A 25,927-nucleotide genomic window follows, 5' to 3' on the forward strand; every position below is an offset into this window, starting at 1 on the left:
GTAGTTTAAAACGATGATCGTTATTGCAATCTATGCACCGGAAACCGGAACTGATACGGGATGTCACCATATATATAATCAACCTGTTATTGCACGCGATCCGTTACAAATGTTGCGCGCCTATTAAAGTCGGTGGAAACGTCTGCTAAACAGTTTTTGTTTTAATTCTTTCGCGTCTGTATCCATCGATGATCGCAATGATCGGCAATTTTGACCACGTGTTTGGCACTGATCTGCGAAATACAAGTAAATAAAGTGCTAAGAATGATGAATAAATTGTTCTCAGTAATTGATACAATCGCTACACGATGCACGTGTTAACAAACAATAACATTGCTTGTTTTTTACAATGAGAAAAGTGTGATTTGCGTCAGTGATTTTAAATGTGATTCTAAACGATTAGAAGGTCCGCAGGAAATGATTCGAGCATTCAAAATCGTCTTCCATGTTTTAAATATGTTACGAAGATTGCTGGTAAAACCGTGTTTTGAAAAAATTGCAACCTAAAAGCGGTAAAATGAAATTACCTCTGATGCGCAAGTGCATATTGAAAATTCGATGCACCGTGGCTCACCGTATAAACTCAGTTATGTTCGTATCGCAAACAAAATGTAAAAGTAGCAGTTATTTCTGAAATATGTGTTAAAAATTCCGGTAACGAATGTTTGTTTATTATTTAAGCGGAAAATTCTCGGCTAATAGTTACAATTAAACTATATACGATTTTAACAATATCGATATATTATTTTCAATTGAATTGAAGCGATTGATGAAAGTTTTACACTTACTTTTAATTGTACATTCTATTCTAATCATTGGCAATAGTTATGATAGTTGATTAAACATGTTTAAATATTGATAATGCTATAAGAAGTGAATCATGGTATTTGGAACAATAATAATTAACCATATTAGTATTAAAGTTAAAGCAGAAAAAATTGTTACAATTAAAAGCATTGAATATTTTATTTCAAAATGGAAGATGACATAAATGACATTCAAGTTTGTATTTAGGTCATCTAAATCTATAAGATAGTACTATGTGGAGCCAATTACGTTTGAAATGGGTCTATCAATATTATAAAAATTCAAGACAACATATTTACCAAAATATACAAATGCAAATGCAAAAATTGATTACAGAAATTACTTTTGCAACCTTTTTATACTGCTCAATGATCTAATTAGTGATTAAACCGATTATCAAGTTTCGTAAAAGAATTGTGTCACCTACGTAAGTCTGAAGTCTTAGTCAAAGTGTAAACAATGTTCCGTCTAAAGCTTTGCCTCCTAGGAACACACCTTAACCATCAGTCGTAGCACCATAATACGTTTCGCACCATCACAAACCATCCAAATACAAATCCTTCCCCTCTCAACGAAAAGAATTGCGTGTACCTGAGCGAAATATGCGAAACCTGTTCGTATGGATTGGCAAAATTCCGGAAAAGGATTATTAAAATTTCAAAAAACTAAAAAACTATAAGATAAGAAACAACAGATAAGAAATAAACTATCATTTACAAGAAATATACGGAAGACTATCCTCAAGTTTCGCCAGCTATATCGTCGTGCGCCAAGTTTTAGCATTATTTTCTAAAAATGCTTATCACCCCGGCACGATCCCCTATTTTACTAGCAACAACCGTGTCTCGGTAAAAAAAAAAGAAAAGTAAAATCTGTCCGTCAAAAGAAGACTTCGCTAGGAGAGTAGCAGGTCGATCGAAATCTCCGCGCGATATCTGCTCGTCGGCCCCTGGCCCCCGGTGTCCACGGCTCGTAGGTGCGCTCGGTGTGTTGCAGGTGCACAGGTGCAGAGGTGTGTGCGTGTGTACGTGTGTGTGCATCTTATCGTTAGACACACCCCTGGCGCGGAAGCCGTGCGGCTATGCGGCGGGGTAGGGGCCGAGGGATACCGGAAAACTAGCTCGGCGAACAGAAGTGGGAGTCGAATCGCGGAGAGAGACCGGCTAAGACGAATGGAAGCAAAGACAGAGCTCGGCGGTGAGAGCGAGCGAGCTGGAGAAAGACAGGAGGGAGAGGGGAGAGGTGATAGAGGCAGAAAGAAAGGAAGAGATGGAGTTAGGCGAGAGAGAAAGAGAGAAGGGGAGAGATAGGGGTAAGCGAGAGAGAGAGAGAGAGAGAGAGAGACGTGGATGAAGGGGATGGATGGACCGGTGGAAAGAGGGAAGGAGGGAATCGCGGTAGGAAAACAAAGAGGATGGGCGGCAACAGTGGGAAATTCGAAGGAAAACACGGGAGAGAAAATAGTGGAAGCAACGGCGGAGGATTGGGCGGCAAAGGACCAAGTGGATGAGTAAGAAAGAGAGCCGCTGCCAGAGGAGGAGACGATCAAAGAGGACGTGGGAGAGGGGGGACGGGGCATGGGGACGAGGAGGATCGAGCGAACGGGGGAAAGGAAAGGGAAGAGCTGCACGGATGACGGAGGCAGTTCTGAAGGGTTTGAGGGTGAACCATCCGAGTGAGGACCAGGATAGTCTTCCGCTGTGGGCGATGGTGGCCGCCGGCTGATGGTGGTGGGGTGACACCGACGGCGGGTAGGGCGTCGCAGGGGCAGAACCAGCGCCGCGACGCCTCGGCATGCACAGTCGCGGCTCGAACGCCGTCCCATACGAACGTGTCGTCCACGCGGCTCGTGCATACCACTTGACAACGTGTACGATGTCTCCGGTCTGAGAGATCAGCGACCAGAACGAAAGCGGGACGGAGAGTAGCATTACTACCTGACACGTCGAGATCATCGCTACCGGAGGATGATCGTGGATTACGAGAGATTGACATGAGATTGGCGGGACCGTCGACGGAGACAGTGCTCGTCGATCGAGGCCTGAGCGAGAGATTGACAGTTGTGGCATCGACAGACAATGGCGGAATGACGCCACCAGACTTTTTCGCGGCGAACGAGATTTGTTGACGGACCACCAGGATCGCGTAAAGGATCTTGTCGAGGATCTTCGTAGAGAGAGAGATCGCAGCAACCACTTGTTAGCGCGTGCATCGCGGTGTCCTTTCGTTAGCCGCGCTACTACTTTTCTGTGAAGAGCTTGATAATTGCCGGCAGTGTGTACATGGTGGCTGACATTCCCGAGGTCGCGTGAAACGTCAAAACCGTCGAAGTCGACGGATCAGAGAGTCCACACGGGATCAGTTGTTTCGTATGTTCTGCGGGATAGTCGAGCTGCGCTGGAGAGTCCTCTCCGAGTCGAGTTTCGAGATCAACATCGGCTCCCGAGACACGTGCGTGCAAAGCCGTTCTTTCTAGTAAGTGTGCGCTGTCGACTTATCGATCCCGGCGATCTAATCGATTTCCTCAGTCAATGATACGCTACCGCTACCGAGATTACTTGTTAATGACGGCCTGCGTCGCGTCGGAACGATCGGAACAGTAACGTAAAACGTCGCCCGGTATGTCGGAACAATGAGAATTCTCGAGTCGGAAGTGCATGTTCTGCATGATATTAGGATAAAGTAAAGGATCGCGAGCCGGGAATAAGGGTTGAGGTTTTCCGTAAGGCGGGTCCCGTTGACGAGTTCGTTTGTCGTAACGTATGGCTGTGCACCGCGCGGTTCGTCGTGGATCGTTTGCGTTTGCGAAGGAAGTGTAGTCGGAATCGAGGAGTCGTTATAGCAAGCCGGTCCATGACGCGTAGGAACTGATCGAAATCGGTGAGAATCGGTTGAAGCAATCGGTGATTATTGTGTGATGTTAAACATGGCGGCGACTTACGAGTCCCGGGACAATTATTAAGAAACGCTCCACGGTGGAATGGATTTTCAGAGCGCTATGGACACGTTTGTAGAGGCATGGATGGCTGCTAACACGAAAACGGATCAAGTACAGGTAAATCAATCTCTCTTAATTAATTAACCAGATCGATAATCCACCTGTTTCTATTTTTCATCCCGTGCGAATCTTCTCCCGGGTATATGACTCGAATGCCGCGCCTACCAACGCCTCATAAACCTTCGATAGCGTCGTCGAGGAACAACCCCCAACATTACACAGCCAATTTGCTACCCTACCAATTTCACCCCTCTCGAGCACTTTCAGCTCATCGCCGAGTTAATTCCGCGATATCAATTTGCCACTTTCTGCCGCGCCGTGGAACGCCAAAACAGTTCAACAATGCCACTAGAAAAAGGCACTCGATAATTCATGTCCAGCAATCGTGGTTTAGTACATTTAATTTTTATTAATTCTCCGCTGGTCCTGTGGTCACTTGATCTTTGCTTATTACCTTTATTATTCATTTCTGTTGTTAATGCAATTTCAGTACTATGTATTTTTATGAAATAATTAAATTATAACAATGCATTACGTGGACCAGTTCCACACTTGTTGTTTAAAAATGGCTGAGATTACAAAGATTCTTCTATAGAAAATGATTCAGAATAAATTTCTTAATCCGAGAATATATTGCAATAAAAATGGCAAGAGATCTAAACAAAAACAACCTTCCTATCTTTATGTTAATTATATTTAGAGTTTGGACTTTTTCTCGATTTACACAGTTTCGCTCTCACCTTTAACCTGATTGAAATTTCTTAACATTTGAACAGTATTTCAGATATTTTTTTAACTGGTAATTTACAGTACTATAGTAGGTCTGCGTTAAGTCTAGGCGAAATTTGGGATTAGATCTAGTTAAGATATCACCAAACACACTTTCCTGTGTATATTAGAAACTAAGGTCGAGCAGAGCATCATTACCGCTTTCCTTATGAATAATTTTTCAATAAACAACCGCCAAGCAGGATCCTACGGCTTCGACACTATATTAATGAGTTACTGAAACGATAGTGATGTTTCTATGAGATACATTTTGATAAGGTTCACCATTCAAACCTATACACGAATATATGTATATGCATTTAAATAATTGTGACATCATCGAATTTGCATGTATTTAAAAAGCTGTTAAAAGATAAAGTATTGCCCGTGTCAGTACATTCACTTTTACGTGTAAATGTACAATAAAAGTTCCGACAAATTTTATTCGGGCAAGAGATAAAGATTTATTTTATATAAAATTTTATTCGAATAACAATTTGTTTGCACAGAAATTCATGCGGAAAATAAAATTACGTAAAAATAAACGCAGTTAGCTTTCGCATTATTAATCGAATAATATAGCAGAACCGTTATTCGAGTAATTGTTTCGAATAACTTATTGGAATAAAGAATTATTCGAATAACTTATTGGAATAAATATATAAAATAATGTGTGACAGAAAAAATAAGCAATTGTTATTCGACTAAAAAGTATTCGTTCGGATAATCTTTTGGACTCGTTCTTAAAAACAATTCGAATAATGGCAAATTCTGGTTGCGATAAATCAATGTGAAATGGAAATAGTCCGCGTTTAAAGAAACTATTTAAAATTCAGTTCTTTGAAATAGCTTCGAGCCTAAAGGATTAAAGGTCGTCGAAGTTAGACGTTGCCTTTTCGCACAAGTCGAACAAAAGGTGTCGGTGAAAAAAAAACTATACGACACAATCGAGACCAAAGGGGTACAGAAAAACCGAGCCGATAGAAAAGAGTCGTGGCTGCGTGTGCACAGGTAGAGCGCGTATATATGTGTTCGTGGTTCGAAAATTTCCGAGAGGTAACCGGAGCGTTGGCAAAGAGAGGGTTGGGAGATAATCCTTGGTAAAATCGCGGATCGTACGTGTTGCGTGGACGGGCATACGTACCTTTTACACGTGTACGTACGGGGGGTCACGGGTTCTGACCACGATACGGATGTGCCCCTGCCTTCTTCCTGTGCCTGCGACCACGTTCACGTTCTGGCATTCAGTGCAATAAGACCGCATCTCCATTGACTAGTCGATCTTTTGATCGTTGGAAATTTCTGATTTTCATTTATCCCCTGTACGTTCCTGCGTTTCTTGGAATAATCCCTCGCGCCGACCATAATCTTCTCGCGTCGCCTACAGTCGCGGCGGCTTGCCACAGTTCACGTACCGAAATGCAAACTATTAATATTAATACGTTCGGATGAATGTTCAATTATTTTATGGAGAACCTTTTTATTTCTCGGGCGAGTATTTATCGATGTTTCACTTGAAGCTAATTGAATTAACACTAGGTCTAACGAGTTCCAAACGCGGCTTATTTAATATTGTCTTTATAGGAATGGACGGATTAAAAAGATTTGTTATAGAAATATTTTTATGATTTCAACGATCGTAAAAAAATTAGTCGTTTTAATTGGTTTGGTACTTCTAGTATTACAGTGTTTGAGGAACATAACTGAGTGTAATTTGAGACTCTTGTGTTTAACTATTTTTGTGGAAGATTAAATTTAATAAAACAAGTTAAATAATAAGTAGGCTGAATTTGATATATTCGTAGTAACAGTTGTTAAATACAGTTTAAAACAGTAACAAGTTTAACAAAAATTATTGCTCATACATTGCATTTCGTTTATTTAAATCGATAAAAAAAGGATTGGTAAAGATCTATACTTTCCATAAATCCCACGGCGATTGTTTATACAAATTGATAGTTTGTATAAAAAAAATATAACATCGATTATAAAAATTACCAAAGGAAAATTAATTAATAAAGAAAACATTTTCTTCGGCAATTATAACGTATCACCCAGCTGATATCAACAATTTAATTATTAACGATGAAAACAAGGCCGCTTGAATAAACCATTAAAAAAGTCTAACATTTCTGGAATAATATGCGATAATATATTTCATATTATCAGGTATTAGAATTGACAAATTAAAATGATTAGCATACTTCGCGGGTTCCGTTGCATGATCATCGCGTACACGGCTACCTCAATTTGTAAGATTGCATTAATTAAAATAGGAAATGAAAGCAGCTGGAGGGATATTTTTCAGATGTCTATCTACTGTTCGCACAGGTTCGCATTCGAGAAAACTCATGCGAATCGTTCGAACGACCGAGTTCGAGCTTCGTTTATAATATTATTCGTTTCCAGAAGATTTTTCTATCCAAGTGAAACGTTTTCTTTTCTCTTTTTTTTTTTTTGTTGCGAGAAACGTGAACAAACAGCAGCGTAGATTTTTCGACGACGAATACGAGATTATCATACCGGCAGGATTTTGGTGGCTTTGTATAGTGTTTACCGAACGGTTCGGCTCGACCCTTCCTCCCTCCTACGATTTAGCCACGATATAACAGGCGTTTGACTTCCGCTGCTAAAAATGGAGGGGAAAATTCCGAGAAGGCGATATATAATGCTGTGGGTCTAGTTTTCCTGTGTAAATAGATTACGATTCCTCCCTTAACCGTTACCAGGAAGGCGAAAATGAATAATTGATTGCGCGCCCCGTTCTGCAAACGTTGTATCGCTGCTTATGCTATTGTGAACTATGCCGGTGCATCGCCGGGTTCCATGCGCAACGATTACTTCGCACAAATTTTAAACGAATTACAACCAGGAGTAGGACATCGTTATTGTAACGAAAGATTCGAGCGAAGAAGAGCCGATTCAATATATTATTATCAATTACAGTTTCAATTATATAATCTCAGCAACAATAAAACTAGGCATATCGCTATAAATCTGAAATCTGATTGTGTTTACAATATTCTAGTGATAAGTACACTGCTAGTTGCATAATAAAAATTGTCTGCATTGTAAAAAACGATATTTAAATAAGAATGTACTTCGTTTAATAGTTTCAATAAATTGCAATCAATGTAGTGAGATGTTTTAACTGATCCGTATTTTAATTATCCATTTCTGCCATAAGTGCATAGAATCTGTAGTTTAGTTATAAGTATAAAGATTTAGTAATAGTATAACCAGATTTATAATTTTAATAGATTTATTATTAGCCTGTAAATTAATATAAAATTGTATGCATAATGCCACAGATAAGAATGGAATTTCAATGGAATGAAAAATTGACATTTTTAAATTATTTGAACTTTTTATTATTTAAAAAAAATTAAATCCGCAGTCTACTTATTTATTTATTATTGTAATGTTTATTTTAAGATTCCTTAGAAATGCAATGAATACATATTCAATATTATTGTACGTTTATTTTATAAAGTTCTTTATATTAGTATATACGTAGTTGGATTAATTAACAATCTCAGAAATGATTTAAATAGAAATGATATTAGTTACCGAGAAATCTATCAAGTTCCATTTAAACTAGTCCGAAAACAATGAAACATTATCGGTAACACGGAGATTCTATTTACAGGAATCGAACACTTGCAGCAGTTTAACAGGGAGTCCCATGGATTTACTAGACGTCCACTTTTATTAATATAATTTACGATTCGCAAGAAAAATCACCATTTATTTCCCGAACACGGTGTTGATTACCATAATTGACATTCCGTATCGGGTCTGGCGGCGTCAAAGAGGACTGTGCGGTGAAAAAAAGTACCGCGGCGCACGTTGGTCCTTAACGAACAGTAATAAAAATTATACAGAAATGAAATCCAATTATACTTTCAAGTAACCCGGGGACCAGCGCGTATTCGTTAATTAAGGGGTCCGTTTAATCTCGCTTGCGTGGAAACGGTACATAGAGCCAGATCGTTTAAAGGACACCGTGTATATGCGGCCGGGCGTCTTTCTAATCGACACGGTCCACCTAACGAGCCCCGTGGGCATCGAGATAAGAGGGAACACATTTCTGCTGTTCCAAAATTCCATCGGGCAGAAAAATCGTCTGCTCTATGGTGTACCGTGGTGTGTGCACCAGTCAAAGACGCGTCCTTGTCCGCGCTGCACGGGCGCAGGATCTTCGACGTGCACGCACCCGGGGCCACGTGTGCACTCGAAAGTGCGTACGTGTACGTCCCAAGGATAGGTTTGAGACACGCATGGTCACGGTATTTGACCACCCCAGCTACCGGAATGATTGTAATCCATCTATCCGGCCACCGAAGCCGATACATCAAACGCACGTACAAATTTTCTCCTCTTTCCCGGACGACGATAGTCACGTCTCTCTCTCTCTCTCTCTCTCTCTCTCTCTCTCTCTCGCTCGCTCTCGCTCTCTGACGAGTACCATCGGCGCATCGAACATCGCGTAAATAATTCATTAATATTTATGGCAATGTTGATATTTAGCTGGACAACGCGCGCGCACCAGCTCGCCTAGTAATCGCGTCGGCTAACCAGGCTGCGGAAGTTCGCGCGGTTATATGCCCTATTTCCAGCAGCGCATGAAAATTTACTAAAATCTGTCGTTCGATTAGAGCGAAGTAGAAATGTACCATAAATTAACACCGTCTCTATCCACCAACGCTGTTTACGGTATGCATTGCGTAACTCGTTTCATTATATTTTTAACAATTATTTATCTTAACTTTCTTTTTTTATTATCACTGTTTCATTATTATTTTTACACGAACCGCTTCATTTTATCGCAGGAGAAGCAATTGATAGGAAAATGTCGACGCTATGCTTTTAAGCGATCCTTGAAATAATGAAAAAAAAAATGTTAAATGTTATTAACGCAAATGATTTCCGTTACCATTAACATTTTTCTTCGCCGTAATAAGCATTAATAATGAAAGAAATTTAATTTGGTTACGGTTACCGGTTTCGATGATCGGAATTTGTTTCGATTATTTAGTAACCATTATCGATGTCCGAATGTATTTTGGTTATTCATAACCATTATCGACGGCAAATAATTTTTTTGGTTACTGATCACCGAACCGATATCGAGAATTTGTACGGGATAATCAACTAACTGTTAACTCTGCTAACTCGAACGTTATTGATAATTAATGCTTATCAGTTGGCATGTATTTTATTGAAGCTGTATTTATTGCAATTGTTCAATAATTTGATCTCAAACGATGTCAGATATTTTTGTTGGACAATTTAGATTGAAATTTATATTAATCTCTCGCGATCGGGGTGAATGATTTTTATTTCGTACGATGTTAATGTTTTTTTTGTAATTTAACCCTCCTTTTACTGTTCCCGGAAACATGTAACAAGTGCAGCAGGGGTTAGATTAACGTAAGTTTGACGATTTAAATTATTCATACGGGGAGTCTCCAACTGCGAGCGTTGTTGCATTTCGCAGGAAATGCAATTATGTAGAGTGAAAGAAAAAAAACTATGGGGAAACGTATTAATATTCCTTTCCCTCGTAAATTATTTCAGAATTCGATGATACATGCTTTCTGCCTGCTGGGCTGCGTGAATTATACATTCGTTGATATGCTTTATTAAATGTTCCTAATTGTGTACCTACAGTTTATATTTATATTTATTTTCTTAACAAAGTACAGGTATACTTACGATTTTATGTTCATTATGATCTCAACTCATTAATCAATACTTTGTACATTAAATAAATTCATTGTGATCTTAACGTAAAGAGGGCAAGAAGTAATTAAATAAAAATGATTACTGTTGTTACTATTGTTTAACTATTTCTCACTATATATTCTCTTTTCAATCTTTTGGGTAACATATTTATTGCCTTCTTAATTTCATGCGAATATTTTGTTCCTTAAATTGCGAATAATATGAACTATACCAGTTTGAAAAATTAGATAGTTGATATTATAAGTAGCTTAAATATTATTATAATATAGATTAAAAAGATTAATATAGTTTTTTAGACTAATACAATCTTAATATAAATTAGAAACACAGAACATAGCTCTATATATAATAGACAAATACAACAAAGGTGTTAACAATGTTTACAGAAATTATTGAGCAAAGAAGAAACGCCCTCGCTATCGCATCAAGTGTTTAGATAATTACCGGGAATAGTAAACATTTTTCGTTTGAATGATTATGAAGAATAGAGTGTCCGATGGAACACATTTCGTCAAGAATCGATTAAAACCGGAATGTCCCCCCCCCCCCCTGCTCACGGCGAGAAGAAGAAATTCCGACTCGATTTCGGTTTCGAGCGATGTGATTTTCGAGCAGCCGCGGCAGTCGGCCCGATATTATCGCCCGAGCCGAATTAGTTTCGTTGCTTCCTGTTTCTTTTTTTCCTCGAAACGCGAGAGAGGTGGAAGGGAGCGAAATATCTGTGCGAACGGCACGGCGTGGCGCAGCGATCGATTTTACGTAATGCGATCGTGGAAGCGCCAATCCACGGATTATCTGACTCTGGAAAAGAGGCAATTATTGTATGTGGATATCGTTCATCTGATATCCTGATAAGCCTGATTAGAATGTTGCACGATTAACGTAAACCGCGGAGACATTTAATTCCACTCTACCGGCGCCCGATAAAGACAGATATCCCCACTGGCCGATATATAAACATGTATTATTCAACGAACGCGATTCCTCGTGCCGGGCTAAAATTTCCCGAGGGCTCGCGTAATTGTTCGTCGGCAGCGGCCCGGTCGTCCGTGCCCGAGAAAATTGATTCGCGCGGTCCCGGACGAAACTGGTTCGTTCGACTGTATCAAGTAAAAACGCTCGAATATTGAACGACGGCTCTGTCGTCGATCTCTATTCGATTACTAATTAACGCCGCGGACACGTGCTATAAACAGTCCCGCGTCCGTACGAAAGCGGCGCGCGTCGGCCACGACGAATAAAATATCCCGTTCCCGGCGACGAAAGCAGCGTTTGATTTTATCGCCTCGCAAGAATGCTGCGGCTTCGATTTGAACATATTTCTGCAGCGGGCTGCTTAGACAATGGCGATTGTCGGCGATGCGGTTAGACGCGCGCGCGGTGGTCACTTTTAAATGAGAAACCATCGGTTATTCGAATACATATTCTGTTTTCTTTCGTTGCAACACTGTCTTTGCTATAAATTTGCTCTCTTCGCGAAGGAACACTTCGTCTTAAGTTCGTCTCACTTTGTCTGCAATACGAGATTTTCTTAATTCTAGCTCTTTACAAGATTCTAGCAATTGTAATATAGAATATATGGACGTGTATTGGAGTCGTTGTATTTATTAAAACGCTGTGTAAAGATTATTTATTGGTACAAAAATATACGTAAAATATTTAGCAAGAAATGATTAAAAAAGGTCGAATCGTTCGAATATTTCTTCAAGTAAATTTGAGAAACATTTTTATAATGCTCCGGTAACTAAAATACGAGTTTCTTAATTTTTGATATTGTTAGAGTGTTTACTACACTTATTCTGTTATTTCCACTGAGAGTCTATTTGATAAATTAATTTTAAATTCAGACGATCCACTTTCCTTAATTCAACTATAAAATTCCAATGTGAACCATCTCGACAAGAATGCTCGAAAACTAGAAATAAATAATATTCTTTTAACGTATAGCTGTCATTGATTTTCACATTGACAACTCCGTCGAAACACGATATCGCGGATGACCTCTCGCGCAGGCCGAACGTAAAAATAATTCCGCAAACCGCGATCACCATTCTGGAATAGAATAATGACCGCTTATTCGGCCGTTGTTTTCGGGAACAAGATAATTTATTATTTTAATAAACGGTTTAACGTAATGTTATTCGGGTAATTGCCGGTACACCGACGGAAGTCGGGGAGGGGACGGCTGGCGTGGCGTTTTCGTGCAAGAAACGAAGGGTTCCTATCGAAATTGATGGGTCCAGGTGGTTGGAATGAAACGCGAACTTCGCAGAAATAAGAAGAAGGCTCGGCTGGTGTGTGCACGGCAATTTACGCGCCTGGGATGCGTCGGAAGGGCAGATCAAGAGGATAGCCAAAATAGCGAACGGAGCCCGTGGTATAATGTTGTGCGAATCGGCAATTTAAATTCGACATGATCCATTTTATTTGATGTGCTATCGGTTTTATACGGAATTATCCGTGGCAATGTGGCTTTTGGAATATTTCACTATTAAATGCTTTTAATAATAATAATAATAATAATAATCGCACGATGAGGATTCTAATATTATTTGGCACATTTTTTGGCAGTGGATAAAACTGTAATTTTATACACTTGCGACAACAATGACTAAAAGAAACGTATAAAACTGAATAGGTCGGAAGAATTTGAAAATATCGTTGCGTTTTCAACCAATTAGTTCTGGTAAAAAAGAAAATAAATTTTCTTTTAAAAGGATGCCGACAATTTCCTTTTAGCATGAAAATGTATAGAATATTACAACACAATGCTACAAAATTTTCTACAAAAATTGATTACAAATACCTTCCATAAAATATGAAATTCAAAAATACAATAAACGATGAAAATGCAACTGTAAAATAACGAAATATTTTTTACCATTTCCTAAACTGCACCGAACGAAAATACTAATAAATTTTGGAACTCAGCGCTCGGAGCAGAAATTGTCATGGACAAACTATAGTTATCTCGTAGAACAGTTGTATCACCGAAACAGACATCTTTGGACAGGTGTCAGGCACGTTAGGCGTTGCAAAATGAATTCGCAGTTGTTGCAGAGCTTCTTCGATAATTAGCGTGAAATAAAACGACCTTCGACGATAAATCCTGCGCGAGAAAATGATCGATAAGAGACGCTAGACTGTAGCGATTCGGAGGATTGTTCTTGCGCAAGTAGTACCCCGAAATGGCTCCAGTTCTTTGGTTCAATTGGTCGAACGTCGTCAGCTGGCCACCTTACGTAAGCTCGTTTAGAAAGACGCAACAGAAATTCGTCCGGAGATGAATTCCCGGAATTCCTGGATGGCATGGTGGCCGCAACAGGAACGCACGGAATTTTTACATTGGCCGACGATTAAGGTTATCATCTTAACGGGAAACACCCGAGCAGGAAACGTCGAACACGACGCGTATCTCTGTTCCACCCGGTAGATAAGCTGATCCGCCCGATAAACGATGTCGAACCGCTGTTTACGATGCCAGCATTAATTCGTGGTGATGTTACGTTTTGCATACTCACGGGAGCCGAATTCGGTTCTTTTATTTCTCGATTCGGTTTGTTTGCTGCTATCGCCTCTGGTTGATTGTAATGGCCGACCGGGCGGACTACCGGACACGTCTCCGCGGTGCCCGCACGGCCAACCGCGTCTTGTTCCCTCGCTTTCGTCAATTTGTCTTTTTTATTGGTAATGGATGTTACGCGTTCGTTTGTAAAATTGAGTAGTTTGAAATTGAAAACAGTTCGAACGATTAACAGAATCTTTAACCGTCGGTGTACTATCTTTTTATTTATTCGAACGATACAAGAAAGTATTGCTATTGAATTTCTTATCTCGCAGAAAAATCCGCTGTCTAGTAATTGGACCGTGGATAATTACTCAGATTATTTTAGAAGAATCAGAGGAATTGATTTTCTCTATCTACGATATTGACAGAATTAAATTAGAAATGTTAACGAGTTGTCGGTTCTAGGATGCTTAATATAGGGTCGGAAATGTTCGCAGAATTTAATTAGCCTTCTATTAGTTTATATACAAAAATTAATATATAGAAAGGTTAACATATTCTTAAGAATTTTGTATAATAAATAGCATAATAAATTTAAAATTGTCTCAAAGATAAATAAACGAATTAAGACGAAACGTCATGTTTAAAGAATGAAAATAACATATGTAAATTACATTCCTTTAAGTAGTTGCGATTCCATATTTAAATGTCGATTGCGTATTGAACAAGAAAAATCTATGTTACCATAGACTGAGATTACTGCTATAATCGTGCGTCTCCGATGGACTTGCTTAATTAGAATGATAAAGTACGGAATGAACTGTACACGTACATCGTTCGACAATTAAGATTCTCCGCGCCTATGATAACCGCCGAGACAGATATGGAAACGAGGTTTCTTTTGCATTTCGAATCGATAGCAAGTTATTTTTGAAAAAGGTAGCACCTGAACGATCGTGCTCGCATGCAATCAGATAAGAACAGCGATAATATTGCTTTCTACTAAATAGATCAATCCGTGTATTGCACAATTTTAGATATCCCTAAATAATGTATTACGTGCAGATGTACCGAAAAATATTTTTACAGTTCAGTGGCTAAATGACAAAGGGACGCTTTTATTTTATTTTTGCTCGCTGTAATTAAAATAGCAAATGTTTATTTTTTATATTGTCGCCGGAAATCGATACAAGAAATTTTGCCCGAAATGCAAAAAATTTATGCAAATTCCTTCATCGACAGTATTTCGCATCGTAAAAATTGTAGAACAGGCTTCTTGTGGTCGAGTGACATAAACAGCTGCTGCAAACACAATGGTTGGGATGGATCGCGATCGAACTCGGCGTCATAAATGAGTGCAATGATGCCTGCATACGTATATGCAAGAGATTCCATCTCGTTACCGTTAGGTATCCAATAAGAATTGTCAAATTGATAGCGCATCTCATAACAAGTGGGAAAACTTGTTATTAATCTTAGTAAAAATATGACGACCGGGACGTACCCTGAAGTATATTAAAATTTTTTAATAATGACATTGTTATGTAAATGAAAAAGAAATAACTTTTTCAATGTTCTTTAGCTTTATTGATATATAATATAATATGAAAAATATGTATATATTTTTATAATTTATTTATATATATTTATTGCGTTGACAGTGATCCACAATTTGTGATGTATAGAAAATTCCTCTGAGAAAGAGTAAACACTGTTACATCTCGGATACCTAGCTCGCTCAGGTAGAAACTCCCCTTTTATTACAATGAATTCTACGAGAATTTCGTAGTATTTATACGAACGTATTTCGGTCAGCTAGATCGACGTAGTATCCCACCGCGCGGCGTCAGGTCGCCGGTCCCACCGTGCGTCGAGCGAACCGCGCGAAGCAACTCATTTCCCTCGGGACAAGGTGTCCGTCCTTTGTGGAGCTCCGAAAATTGCGTCGTGATTCGAAACAGTATGTAGGCAGCCTAGCAGGCGGAGCGGTGCATCCCCTTTTGCGTCACGTCCAAGTTACCGCGATATCACTTGGGGCGTTAGCCGGATAAGCCGCTAACCCCATCCACCTGTTGCCCCTTCTTATGCGTTCCTGCTTACAGGCTCGCGTTCATCCTCATTCCTCGCGTGGAACCGAGCCAAGGACCCGGCCCCGTCTTCTTCCAATTCACGCTTTACCTTAGGGCTTCGGCTTCCTCCCTCGTCCTCGCTCCTTTATGCGCTGGTGTCAGGCTTCTGCTCCTTCTCCCTTCCTCGTCACCTGAACGGTGTCCTCGTTCGGGCCCTCTTCCTCCCTTCCTCCTCTTCCTCCTCTTCTTCTTCTTCGTCTTCTTCTTCTTCGTCGATCGCGTCCTTCCCCTCGCCCGTGCCCCCCCGTCCACCTCCTCCGCCGCCCCGTTCAGCCTCCTCCTCTTTCTTCCGCCGACTTCATCTCTCGTTCGTTCCCGTTCCAAGCCCGGGTCTTCAGCAGTCTGACGTGTTTTTTGCGAGTGCATACCTCGAAGCAGCTCCCGAAACAGTAGCTGGTACCCAGGTACAGTCCGGGCCAGTGAAAAAATCAGCGACCCGAGCTGATCCTACGGTCCTCTGGCGTGGCCGCACGGACGATCCGACGCCACGCGGCGGTGCCAAAATTCCTCGTTTCTCACGATTTTCATGGGAATCCTGGGCTCATGATAGAACGATCGTGTATGGGCTGAATGGATGCTTCGATGCTTTCACTGTGGTAGTAGGAGACCGATGGCAATTAAAGCCAAGTTTTCGTTATTATGCGGCGAGGTAGCGATGAGACGTCTTGGAAAGAGATGTTGGTTTTTGGAGATGTATTTGTCAGGAATAGAAATTATGCGAATAATTTGGTAGCGTTGAAAAATGAGATCGAGATTCGCAATTGATTATGGTGTGGACGATGTATTGCATTAAAGTAATAAACGTTATATATGTTGAAATGCAGTCAACATATAAATTCTAATAACAAATCTGCATTCTGATTTTGTGCAAAAAAATTTGCATTTTGTGCAGAAAATTTCCAACTTTCGCTTCGAGTTCTCTCATTCTTTTATTGTTATTTGTAATGAATGTAATAAAAATTTAAAACATTTTAACATTTTCTAGCGTCGATATTTAGTCTGTTAATAAATCTTTCTTAGTATATTTCGGTCAATGAATGCGTGATATTGTATATCGTACAAGTTAGGGTGGAGGTATATGTACGACGATATTATAACAATCTAAGAATTTAATAGTTAAATTACATGCTTACAAAAATATTAAAATCTTACAAATAAAGCAATTAGATTTCAAATTACAAAGAAAAATTATATGGTAATTCATACATGCAATAGTAACTGTTCAATATGGTTGTTGAAACAGAACAAAATATAAATCACAATATAATTACAGGAATTATTGCATCATGGATTTCAAACATAATATCTTCTTTTCACGCTCGATTTTGACGGTTTTCAAATTCAACAATTGAATTTAATATTACGTTACAATTCAGTCTACCGATACAAGACAATGATTATTACAGTGAACGTAAATCAACAGATAATAGTTTATAGTAATACAATTATTTTCAGTCGTCAAAACGTAGAATTTCAATAAGCTACGTTAGTGAAAACGTCGACTCGGTTTTGCTATCGAAACACACTTTTTGGGAGACTTGAGGTAATCTTATCGGAAGAGTGATCTATCAATCTAGAAAAAGCAACATTTCGAACGTAATGAAGTAGCAGAAACCAAGCACTTCACTTATAGGGAATAATGTAAGAGTGCTTTACGATCTTTATTATTTAATCAATTAGATGATATCATCGAAATTAATTTATATTTAGAAGCATTAAAAGGTTCATGTATATACATAAATATGTATTCCTTTTACATTGCTTTGTAAAAGCTCTAATGGTTTGAATAAAAAAACGACTAAAAAATGAAGAAAGAAATCTTGAAAGATATTATAAAAAAATTGTAAGATCGTACTTTTAATTTTATCTAAATGAACAATTTATTGATCATTTTTTTGTTTCGTTCATTTAATTTTCTATTAGTATGATAGCAATCTCAATCACATCTTATTTATTCTTTTATGATTCATAAATGTGCAATAATATGTATTAGTATCACTAGTATCACTGTATTAGTATTTATAGTTCAATACAAATAAGTACATAATACAGATGATAGAAAACAGATAATATATTAAACGAAGTTATTAAAAGTGATTACATGAAATACTTATTATATTACGCGCCAAAGTATAATAATACGTCATGCAGAATAATTCTAGTAGCCTTAAAAACATCTACAAATCATAGTCTGCATTATTTTAAGAAACATAAAACTGTTAAGAGTCAATAATCTCCTTCTTAGGAAAATTAATCAACGCATTACTCGTCAAACTGAAACAGCTCTTTATAAAAAATAATTATGTCAGATCAAAAAAAACATTCCGGAATATTTTAGGAGCGAGGAACGGTCACCAATTCCCTTAGTAGAAAAATGAATTGCGGCGAAACGAAATACGCGCGCTTAAGCGAAATGATAATTTATCAGGAATAATTTCAGTGCATAAAATATTGCTTTACATTTGCCTGAAAGACAGGTGCGTCGAAGATAAATGAACGTTCAACGGCGAATAATTTCGCGAAGCGCCTCGGTGGCATCCAAATCGAATTAACCAAAATATCTTCCGAGCTTCGAAGGTGTACCACCTGAGCGGTGCGGGAATCGTTTTTCTTTCTTTCCTTTTTTTTTCCATAACATTGTGCCGGTCGAATAATAAGTTAAAACCAGTCCCCGTCAGAAGGATGCGAAGACAGTCAGCGCGCGACGGGGGTAAAACGATTTCCCGTTAGGCTCGATCATCGAGTTCCACGGAAGCGTCATCGACGATCCAGTTTTCAGACGGCGAAAACCGCCGGCGCGGTGCATTTCGCACTTCGGTCTTATAGTGTAGGATTGTCGCATTCTGGGCCCACTTGACCCTCGTTAACACTGTGAACGGCTTAGCCGTTAGTGTTAAGTTCAGTTCACTCATACATAAATCTAAGTCCGCGCTTATGCCTTAGCAGGCCGCGCTGTCGGAATTGAGCACGTGTTCAGATTTCATCGGCGACAACGCTTAGATCATCCGGCTCATTCGATACGGACCGAATCGTCGCGGATTCGACTATGCCTCGCACGGTCTCCTTTCGTCTCGGAATTAATGACGAAATCATTACGTCGATCCTCTCCTATCTATTATTAAACACGGCCAATTGATTGCTGGTTTCTCTAATGGCGATTCCATCTTTCGAAACGAATGTCTTCTTTTTCGACAAACCTCGTCGTTTTTTTCTGTCACCGGAGCCTTAACGCGAAATAAAAATTGTCTGCATCTGTGACCGCTTTCGAGATCCGTCTTTCCTGTAATAATTTTATTTTCCAGTTTCTCAAACGTGCCAGTGTTGCAAATTAGAACCACTCGTTTTCTCGAATACATAAAATCCGTGCATCGTGCTACCTGTCATTGATGATTATTTAATTGATAGAATAAAAGTACAGTTACGGTAAAGGTAGAGTTATCCTCGCCGTGACCAACGTATTTATTAATTTCATTATTAGGAATAGGTAAAACGACGAGCTGCACGTAGATCGGAGATGTTACAAATGAATTCGTATCTTCTGCGACGCAAGTTCGGTACAGAGTGTACATCGTTTGTTGAATTATAGAAAAGCACGGTTATCGCGCGTGGAATTTGTTCAGGGTAGGATCTATACATATTGCACGCTCCATTATTTATTATGCTTTATTTTAAGGGATGAAACCATTAACGCCGAGAACTGTGAACGCTCTGGCACTGCTCGGCAATTAACTGCTAAATCAAGATATCGATCGAGTAGTCGCCTTATATTATACAACGGCGGTATAGAAAATATTCCGGACGTGTTAAAACTCTTGAAATATACACCGTTCCCAAAATTTTACACAAGTCATGTTTGTTATCGTTTTCAAGCTATTTTCTCGATGCAATAATCCCCTAAATATTTAGCACTTCGAAAGATTTCGAGGTTATAAATTTAAATGGCAGGAATTGAGCACGCGTAATCTATTTAAACTATATTTACATCAAAGTGTAGTATATTGTACGCGAATGTAACGTTAATTCTATCGAGATTAGGCGAAGCAACGATGCGAATCGTTTAACCGAATTTAGCCGTACTTAGGGGAATTACTATATACCATATTAAATGGGCGCAAAATATGTGTGGGGAGTTGCTCCGAAAACAAAGTGTGTCAAGGACTTTTCGTGGCAGATTAAGAACGACTCTGGATTTCTATTATTTCCGTGGAGATTACCACGCCTGCAGTTTTACGGGTATCACGCGTAACGAGCGTAACGAGCAATAAAATAAGAACGAAAAGTATTCACGATGCGCATATATGGCGCTGGGCGAGACACAATGTCTGCTATTAAAAGCCTTTCAACTCTCGCACGTTTTTATTTTCACCGTCTTTTAATTTCCCTCGAAGAATATTAGGTTGGACTGGAATAATTACGAATTATGCAAAATCTACGACGAAACAACGAAGCTGATGATATAACCGCAATTAAGCCGACCGTAAGTGACGGAAGAATGCGTATTATCGTCGTAATCTTTGTTTCTGCCTCGTCGAAACGCAAACAGTGTAGTACAGATCGTTCGGAAGTACATTTGTCAATGTGTACCGCCTCGCGGCTCGTTTTTATAGTTGTTGCCGATCGTCAACAACTATAAGAACGAGCCACGGGCCACGAATAATCGTGTACCTACTCTGCCCGAATTTTTCGTTTTTGCTTACAAGCTGAAGGACAATTGGTGAGAATTTTGCCGTAAACGCGTGCTGAGAACTTCATCATTATTCAGTCGTTAGTTCGCTAGTTCCAAAACAATTTCATTGTTTAGAAGCGGAATAAGCTATGCGGAGCCGAATTAGCACGCGATTTTCAGTTTTGTCACATTGCATGCGATACCGACGATTTCGTCGAAATAGATGATTTAAAATGATCGGAGAGAAAGGGTAAGTGTAGCAGAAATTAAGGTGATGTAATATGCAACAGCGTCTATTTATAAGTACGTTTTCGAGTAATCGGGTCGCGAAACATGCCCTTTCTGTCATTCGCGGAACCGACTTTACATAGGAGATGCATTTTTAATCATTTCCTGTCAGACCTTAATTTATCTGGTTTACGCTGATATGGGGAAGCGAAGTTCTATTGTACTATAAGATAGCTCGATGTCCGAAATACTATTATTATAGAATTCGATACTCGACAGTGAATGTTACATTGTACAATAAAAATCTATGAAACGATTTTATAAATCATTTATCTTATTGATAATTAATAAACAAGCTAGACTCTAATTTTGATATGTTTTATTTTACAAATTACAAAATATAAGCGTACATTTTTTATTATAGGTATTGGAATATAGGGTCCTGAATTGTAAAATAACTATGATGTTAGTTTGAATTCACTATTTCTTTATTTGAAAGAGGGGATGGAATGCTTAGGAGCCTTCGGCCGAATATCAGTGCAATCATTGCAACAATGTAACGCAGCCGTTTCTCCGAGCCCCTAACAATGTCTCAAAAACTATTCCACCGCAGTTCTATATTGCGTCGATTTAATCTTGCATTGAATAAAATACAGAATATTCAACAATAGCTATCTACGTTGTGGTTGTATACTATATTAACCGTATTAGTCTTTTACTTTTAAACTTTAAAAGTTCGAGATATTTTCGAACAACTTAAATTAAGATCAAATAATATAATATAAATTTTTTGAAGACTTTTGATTTGATATCTTTCTTAATATAACAGCTATTTATTTAATTTAATCACCACAGATTGAGTAATCAAATGATGATTTTAAAATGAAATCTGTTATGCCACTAAAAATTATTGGTTTTACAGTTTTTATTTCTAAACTGTTGAAATGCTGAATAGTCTTTCTGAAGAAACGATTTGATAAATTCCTTTCTTCAAACGTATATTATAATAAAAGTGGCGAAAATTATAATCGAATTCAATTTTGTTATTCTCATCAAGCTAAGACGTTGGCCACTTTTAGAGCTCGGTATCTTTAGTGTTAATAATATGGATAAAAATGGATATAATTACGAGATCCATTTTAAAGATATCTGTCGAACGAAGTTTCAAATAATTCGATTATAAATTCGACGTTTAAATAAGTAAAGAGAATGGTTCTGTTAAACGCTGTATCGAATTAAATAAAAATTGCAAAATTTCCGCCACCAGTTTTGAAGATATTACATTCCGCAGTATTATAAATAAACTTTAACAATAAATTAATCGTGCTTTAATCGTGACCAATTTCCAAATGGAGACCTTCCTCCATTTTTTATCATACCTTCGATTAAGAAGCTTAATCAATCGTCTTCAATAATTTGAAAATAAAAACTGCAAAACCGACCGCAGAGACGAATTTAGTGCTAAAGCTTTTGTTAGCTTACGGAATATTGAAAAACGATTGAAACTATACCGCGTCCGTCAAGAGTTGGCAGGAAATGTAAACAGCTGCACGCGAGCAGACCAGGGCCGAAATGAAGTGCCGAGAGCCCTGCACAGTAGAAAAGGAATTAATTTTCTATAATCCTAAAATTACTTATAATAAAATCTACTATTATACTCTATTATAACACGACACAAATAAGTAGTTATCATACAAAACGTCGTGTTGGAAGGGACGATTTTTTGGCTTCGCCAGTGACCGAACGGTTAATATAAAAAATCGTCCGACTAATACGTTAAGATTAACCACAGGGACGAAATTGCAAATTGCAGAGCCAAGCTTTGGCATTGACACACAAGGTCTCTCCACCTTCGAGGCCGAGCAGCGTGTCCTCGTTACCGAGAAGCCCTCAATCCCACCAGTCCCAGCAGTCGCAGCCGCAGAACGCTGCTCAACCTCCGCCGGTGCATCCTCATCAGTCGCAGACACCTTTGAGCGCGCCCCACACGCCATTTTCCGCGCACAACCAGCACCCGAAGCAGGAGGCGAACACCAGTCCCAAACAGGAAGGATTCGATCTCAGCAAGTCCGCTGCCAGCACCGGTGAGTCTGTGTTTTTATTCTTCTTCTATGATTCAATGAATATTAAATTGCCGGAACGAATGAAAGCCGGGGGAGGGGAATCGTTCCGGTATATTGTTTGAGGAACAGTCGATGCTGAGATGGAAGTGAAATTAACAGGCATCGAATGATATGACTCGAGCATGCCGCGAATACTTTATTCGTTCGATGCCACAGTGGTCGCACACGGCGCGAAAAGCGTACACGCGATTTTCCTCGGGGGTGATGTTCCCTCGGGGGAATATTTTTCAATTGATTTTTTTCTTCTGTCGGAAATGTTGCTTTTAAATAGGCGGTTTTAACAGGTTGACATCCATTCGATGGAATGGAAGAATTTTATAAAATTAAATATATTCAGGAACCGAAATTTACCGAATTTATGTAATAAAAATTCCATGAAAGCGTGTTATTTTAGAACAATTTTAGAAAATGTTTTACGATATAAATGGAACCATCGATGAAGAAAGAACGCGAAAATTATGATTATACATGTATTGTGTAATTAATAGATTATATATAAATACGCCATTATAATTATAATGTATCTTACACAATCACGAGTTTGCACATCTTTATTAACGATTTATGGATCGAAAAAGTATAAAAAGGAATGGAAAGCAGTTTTACCCTGTGAATAAAAATTTCTGATTGATTATGATAGTTTCCAAATCGTTTCGTTTATATTTTTATGCTCTCGATGGAAAAATATAAATGTTCTGTGCCCGTTTAACGTTTAACGAGGAAGATTTTTGCGCCGCAGAATAAATCGTACGGCAAAAGGTAACGTTGGATTCTCGATCGAGCGAATTTGATTTATGGTAATTCGATTCGTTTTTGCCTACGATATGCAACGAGCAACAAGTTTTCTCTCGTCTACGTTGCCGTGGCGCACGCATCAGCACCCCTCGTTTAAATATGTCGGCCATTTGGAACCTCGCGCCCCTTGTTCCAACGAGCCCCTTTTTTCTTCCGCTTCCTTTTTGTTTTGCCTACACTTTCCGCGACCACGGTACACACATCGCATTATCCCGAATCTCTCGCGTGTTCCCTCGGTTGTAAATCTTCGACGCCGGGCGAATTAAGTTACCATCACGGTTTGCCCGGTCGTGTGAAAACAATCTCTAATGTGCCAGCGCCATAATATCGGGTTCGAACTATAAATAAGCGGCAATTACACGATTAGAAAATTTCCTGGGGCATTTCGCGATTCGTTTCGTATTATTTGAACGAGTACGCGTACATAATTCCCGTGCACGCCACGAATGGTAGGCGTCGAAGGGATTACGCTCTCGAGTTTCGAAAAATCGTCGACTTTAAACTGCTGACATCTCCGAAAGAAATAATGATGAAGTTATAACTTTGAAATTGTTTTAAAAATAAGAGGTTTCAGTTTATTTGTCTATTGTTTTGAATACATGTTTTTTATGCATTGGAACGTCACCGATGACGATTAAAAAGTCTTCTCATGGCGGAATCAACCATAACCTTAAAGATTAAAGATTCGTCAATTTTAGAAGCACCAAGATCTAATATATAGTTTTATTCGGCTGCTGGATAATGTTGTACAAATATCTATATTTATTATAATAATAATAAATAATATCTGTAAGAATGTAAAATCATTTTGCTCATGTTTCTTGAGAAAGTCTTGAAAAAGTGCTACCATCAGTGATTTAAATCTTCTGATAACAGTTGAGGAGTTGTAGCAATTTACTGTCCTGCCGTCGCACCTGCTAATTACTACCTTTTTCTGCACCTCAAACAATGACTTACTTTTCACAGCCGAGCAACTATGAATATTAAAATTTCAAACGATTATTCAAACCTTGTCGTTTTCACAGTACATATTTATTATATTTCAAAGATGGTGAATTTTATCCATTTATTATTCAAACCTAGCGAGTAAAATAACGCAGAAACCGCGTAAACATTTGTTTTCTTTTTTAATAATTTTGACAAATTCAAGGTAACAAACAAAATTTTTATATTTTTTTGAATAAATTCCAAAGGCTTGCTGTTCCTCGTTTCATTGATTCGTATTTGTTACAAATGCATAATATCCGTAGTCTCCTTGTCGCAATAAATAACAGCGATCGGAAAAGGAACAATTTGCCGGCGGTACACGGCATGTACAGCAGACAAATTTCATTGAACTTTTCCTCGAACCATTATGTCTTAATGTTCTTTTGGCCCCATGTCTTTGCGAAAGGATGAAAGTAATCTTCCAACACCGCACGAAGAACAGAGGAACCATTAGCAATCGTAATGCACGAGTCAAAGGCTCGGACTCTAGTGTTTGTAACGCTAGTTTCCGCCGAGAATGACGAACGGCTCGTGTGTGTAGACGATGGCGGCCGCGCGGAGGGATCGTTAAAGCTCGTAAATGAGATAGACTATCGGCGGAATTTCCTTGATCCTCGATAATGCGGTGGAAACAATTTGCACGCGTCCGTTTGCCGGAGGAAAACAAAACCGGCGTTCGCGCGCGCAACTTTGAGACATATCGATCCCCCCCGTTTGTCAACTGTTCCCATTATTTTTACCGTACAAGTCGATTCCGGCCTTTAGCTTAATTCCATCGGTTTTTGTTGGCTACCATCGTTATCCATGCAATTTGATACCGTCCTCGCGAAACTATTTAACACGTTGAACGACGCTAATCTTTTATTAGTTTTCAAAACTGATTTCAACGTGAAACAAACAAACTGGATTTTACCAGGGTGTTTAGAATGCAAACGGGTCGAAATATTATCCATTGTAATTGACTTGAATTTTTCAGTTTCGTTGAACAACTTATTTTTATTTTTTGACAATTTTTAATCTGATGACATTTAATTTCGAGGCGATGATAGAAACATTTTCCCAATTTTATGATCTACATAATAAAATGCGACGATAACGTATCATTCTCAACTGATTTTAATTCTTAAAGAAAGAAAAATATTTTTTAATTGGCCCATATAATTTTTATCC

At 38.8% G+C, this 25,927-nt stretch overlaps 1 protein-coding gene across 2 annotated transcripts in view; it reads left to right on the forward strand.

Moving 5' to 3' along the window:
* Positions 1–2,611: 2,611 nt before the first annotated feature.
* Dve (SATB1_N and homeodomain domain-containing protein dve) overlaps positions 2,612–25,927 on the forward strand; it is an 81,283-nt gene continuing 57,967 nt past the window's right edge. The window contains exons 1-3 of one of the 2 annotated variants that reach the window (XM_078182373.1): positions 2,612–3,282; positions 3,800–3,862; positions 22,666–22,936. In XM_078182373.1, coding sequence (XP_078038499.1) covers positions 3,806–3,862; positions 22,666–22,936 — 328 coding nt within the window. In that variant the 5' untranslated portion in view covers positions 2,612–3,282; positions 3,800–3,805. Of the gene's footprint in view, positions 3,863–22,665; positions 22,937–25,927 lie in introns of both variants that reach the window. The other variant, XM_078182372.1, reaches the window with a different exon arrangement.

Source organism: Augochlora pura, chromosome 6 (assembly GCF_028453695.1).
Source record: "Augochlora pura isolate Apur16 chromosome 6, APUR_v2.2.1, whole genome shotgun sequence".
Taxonomy (NCBI): Eukaryota; Metazoa; Arthropoda; class Insecta; order Hymenoptera; family Halictidae; genus Augochlora; species Augochlora pura.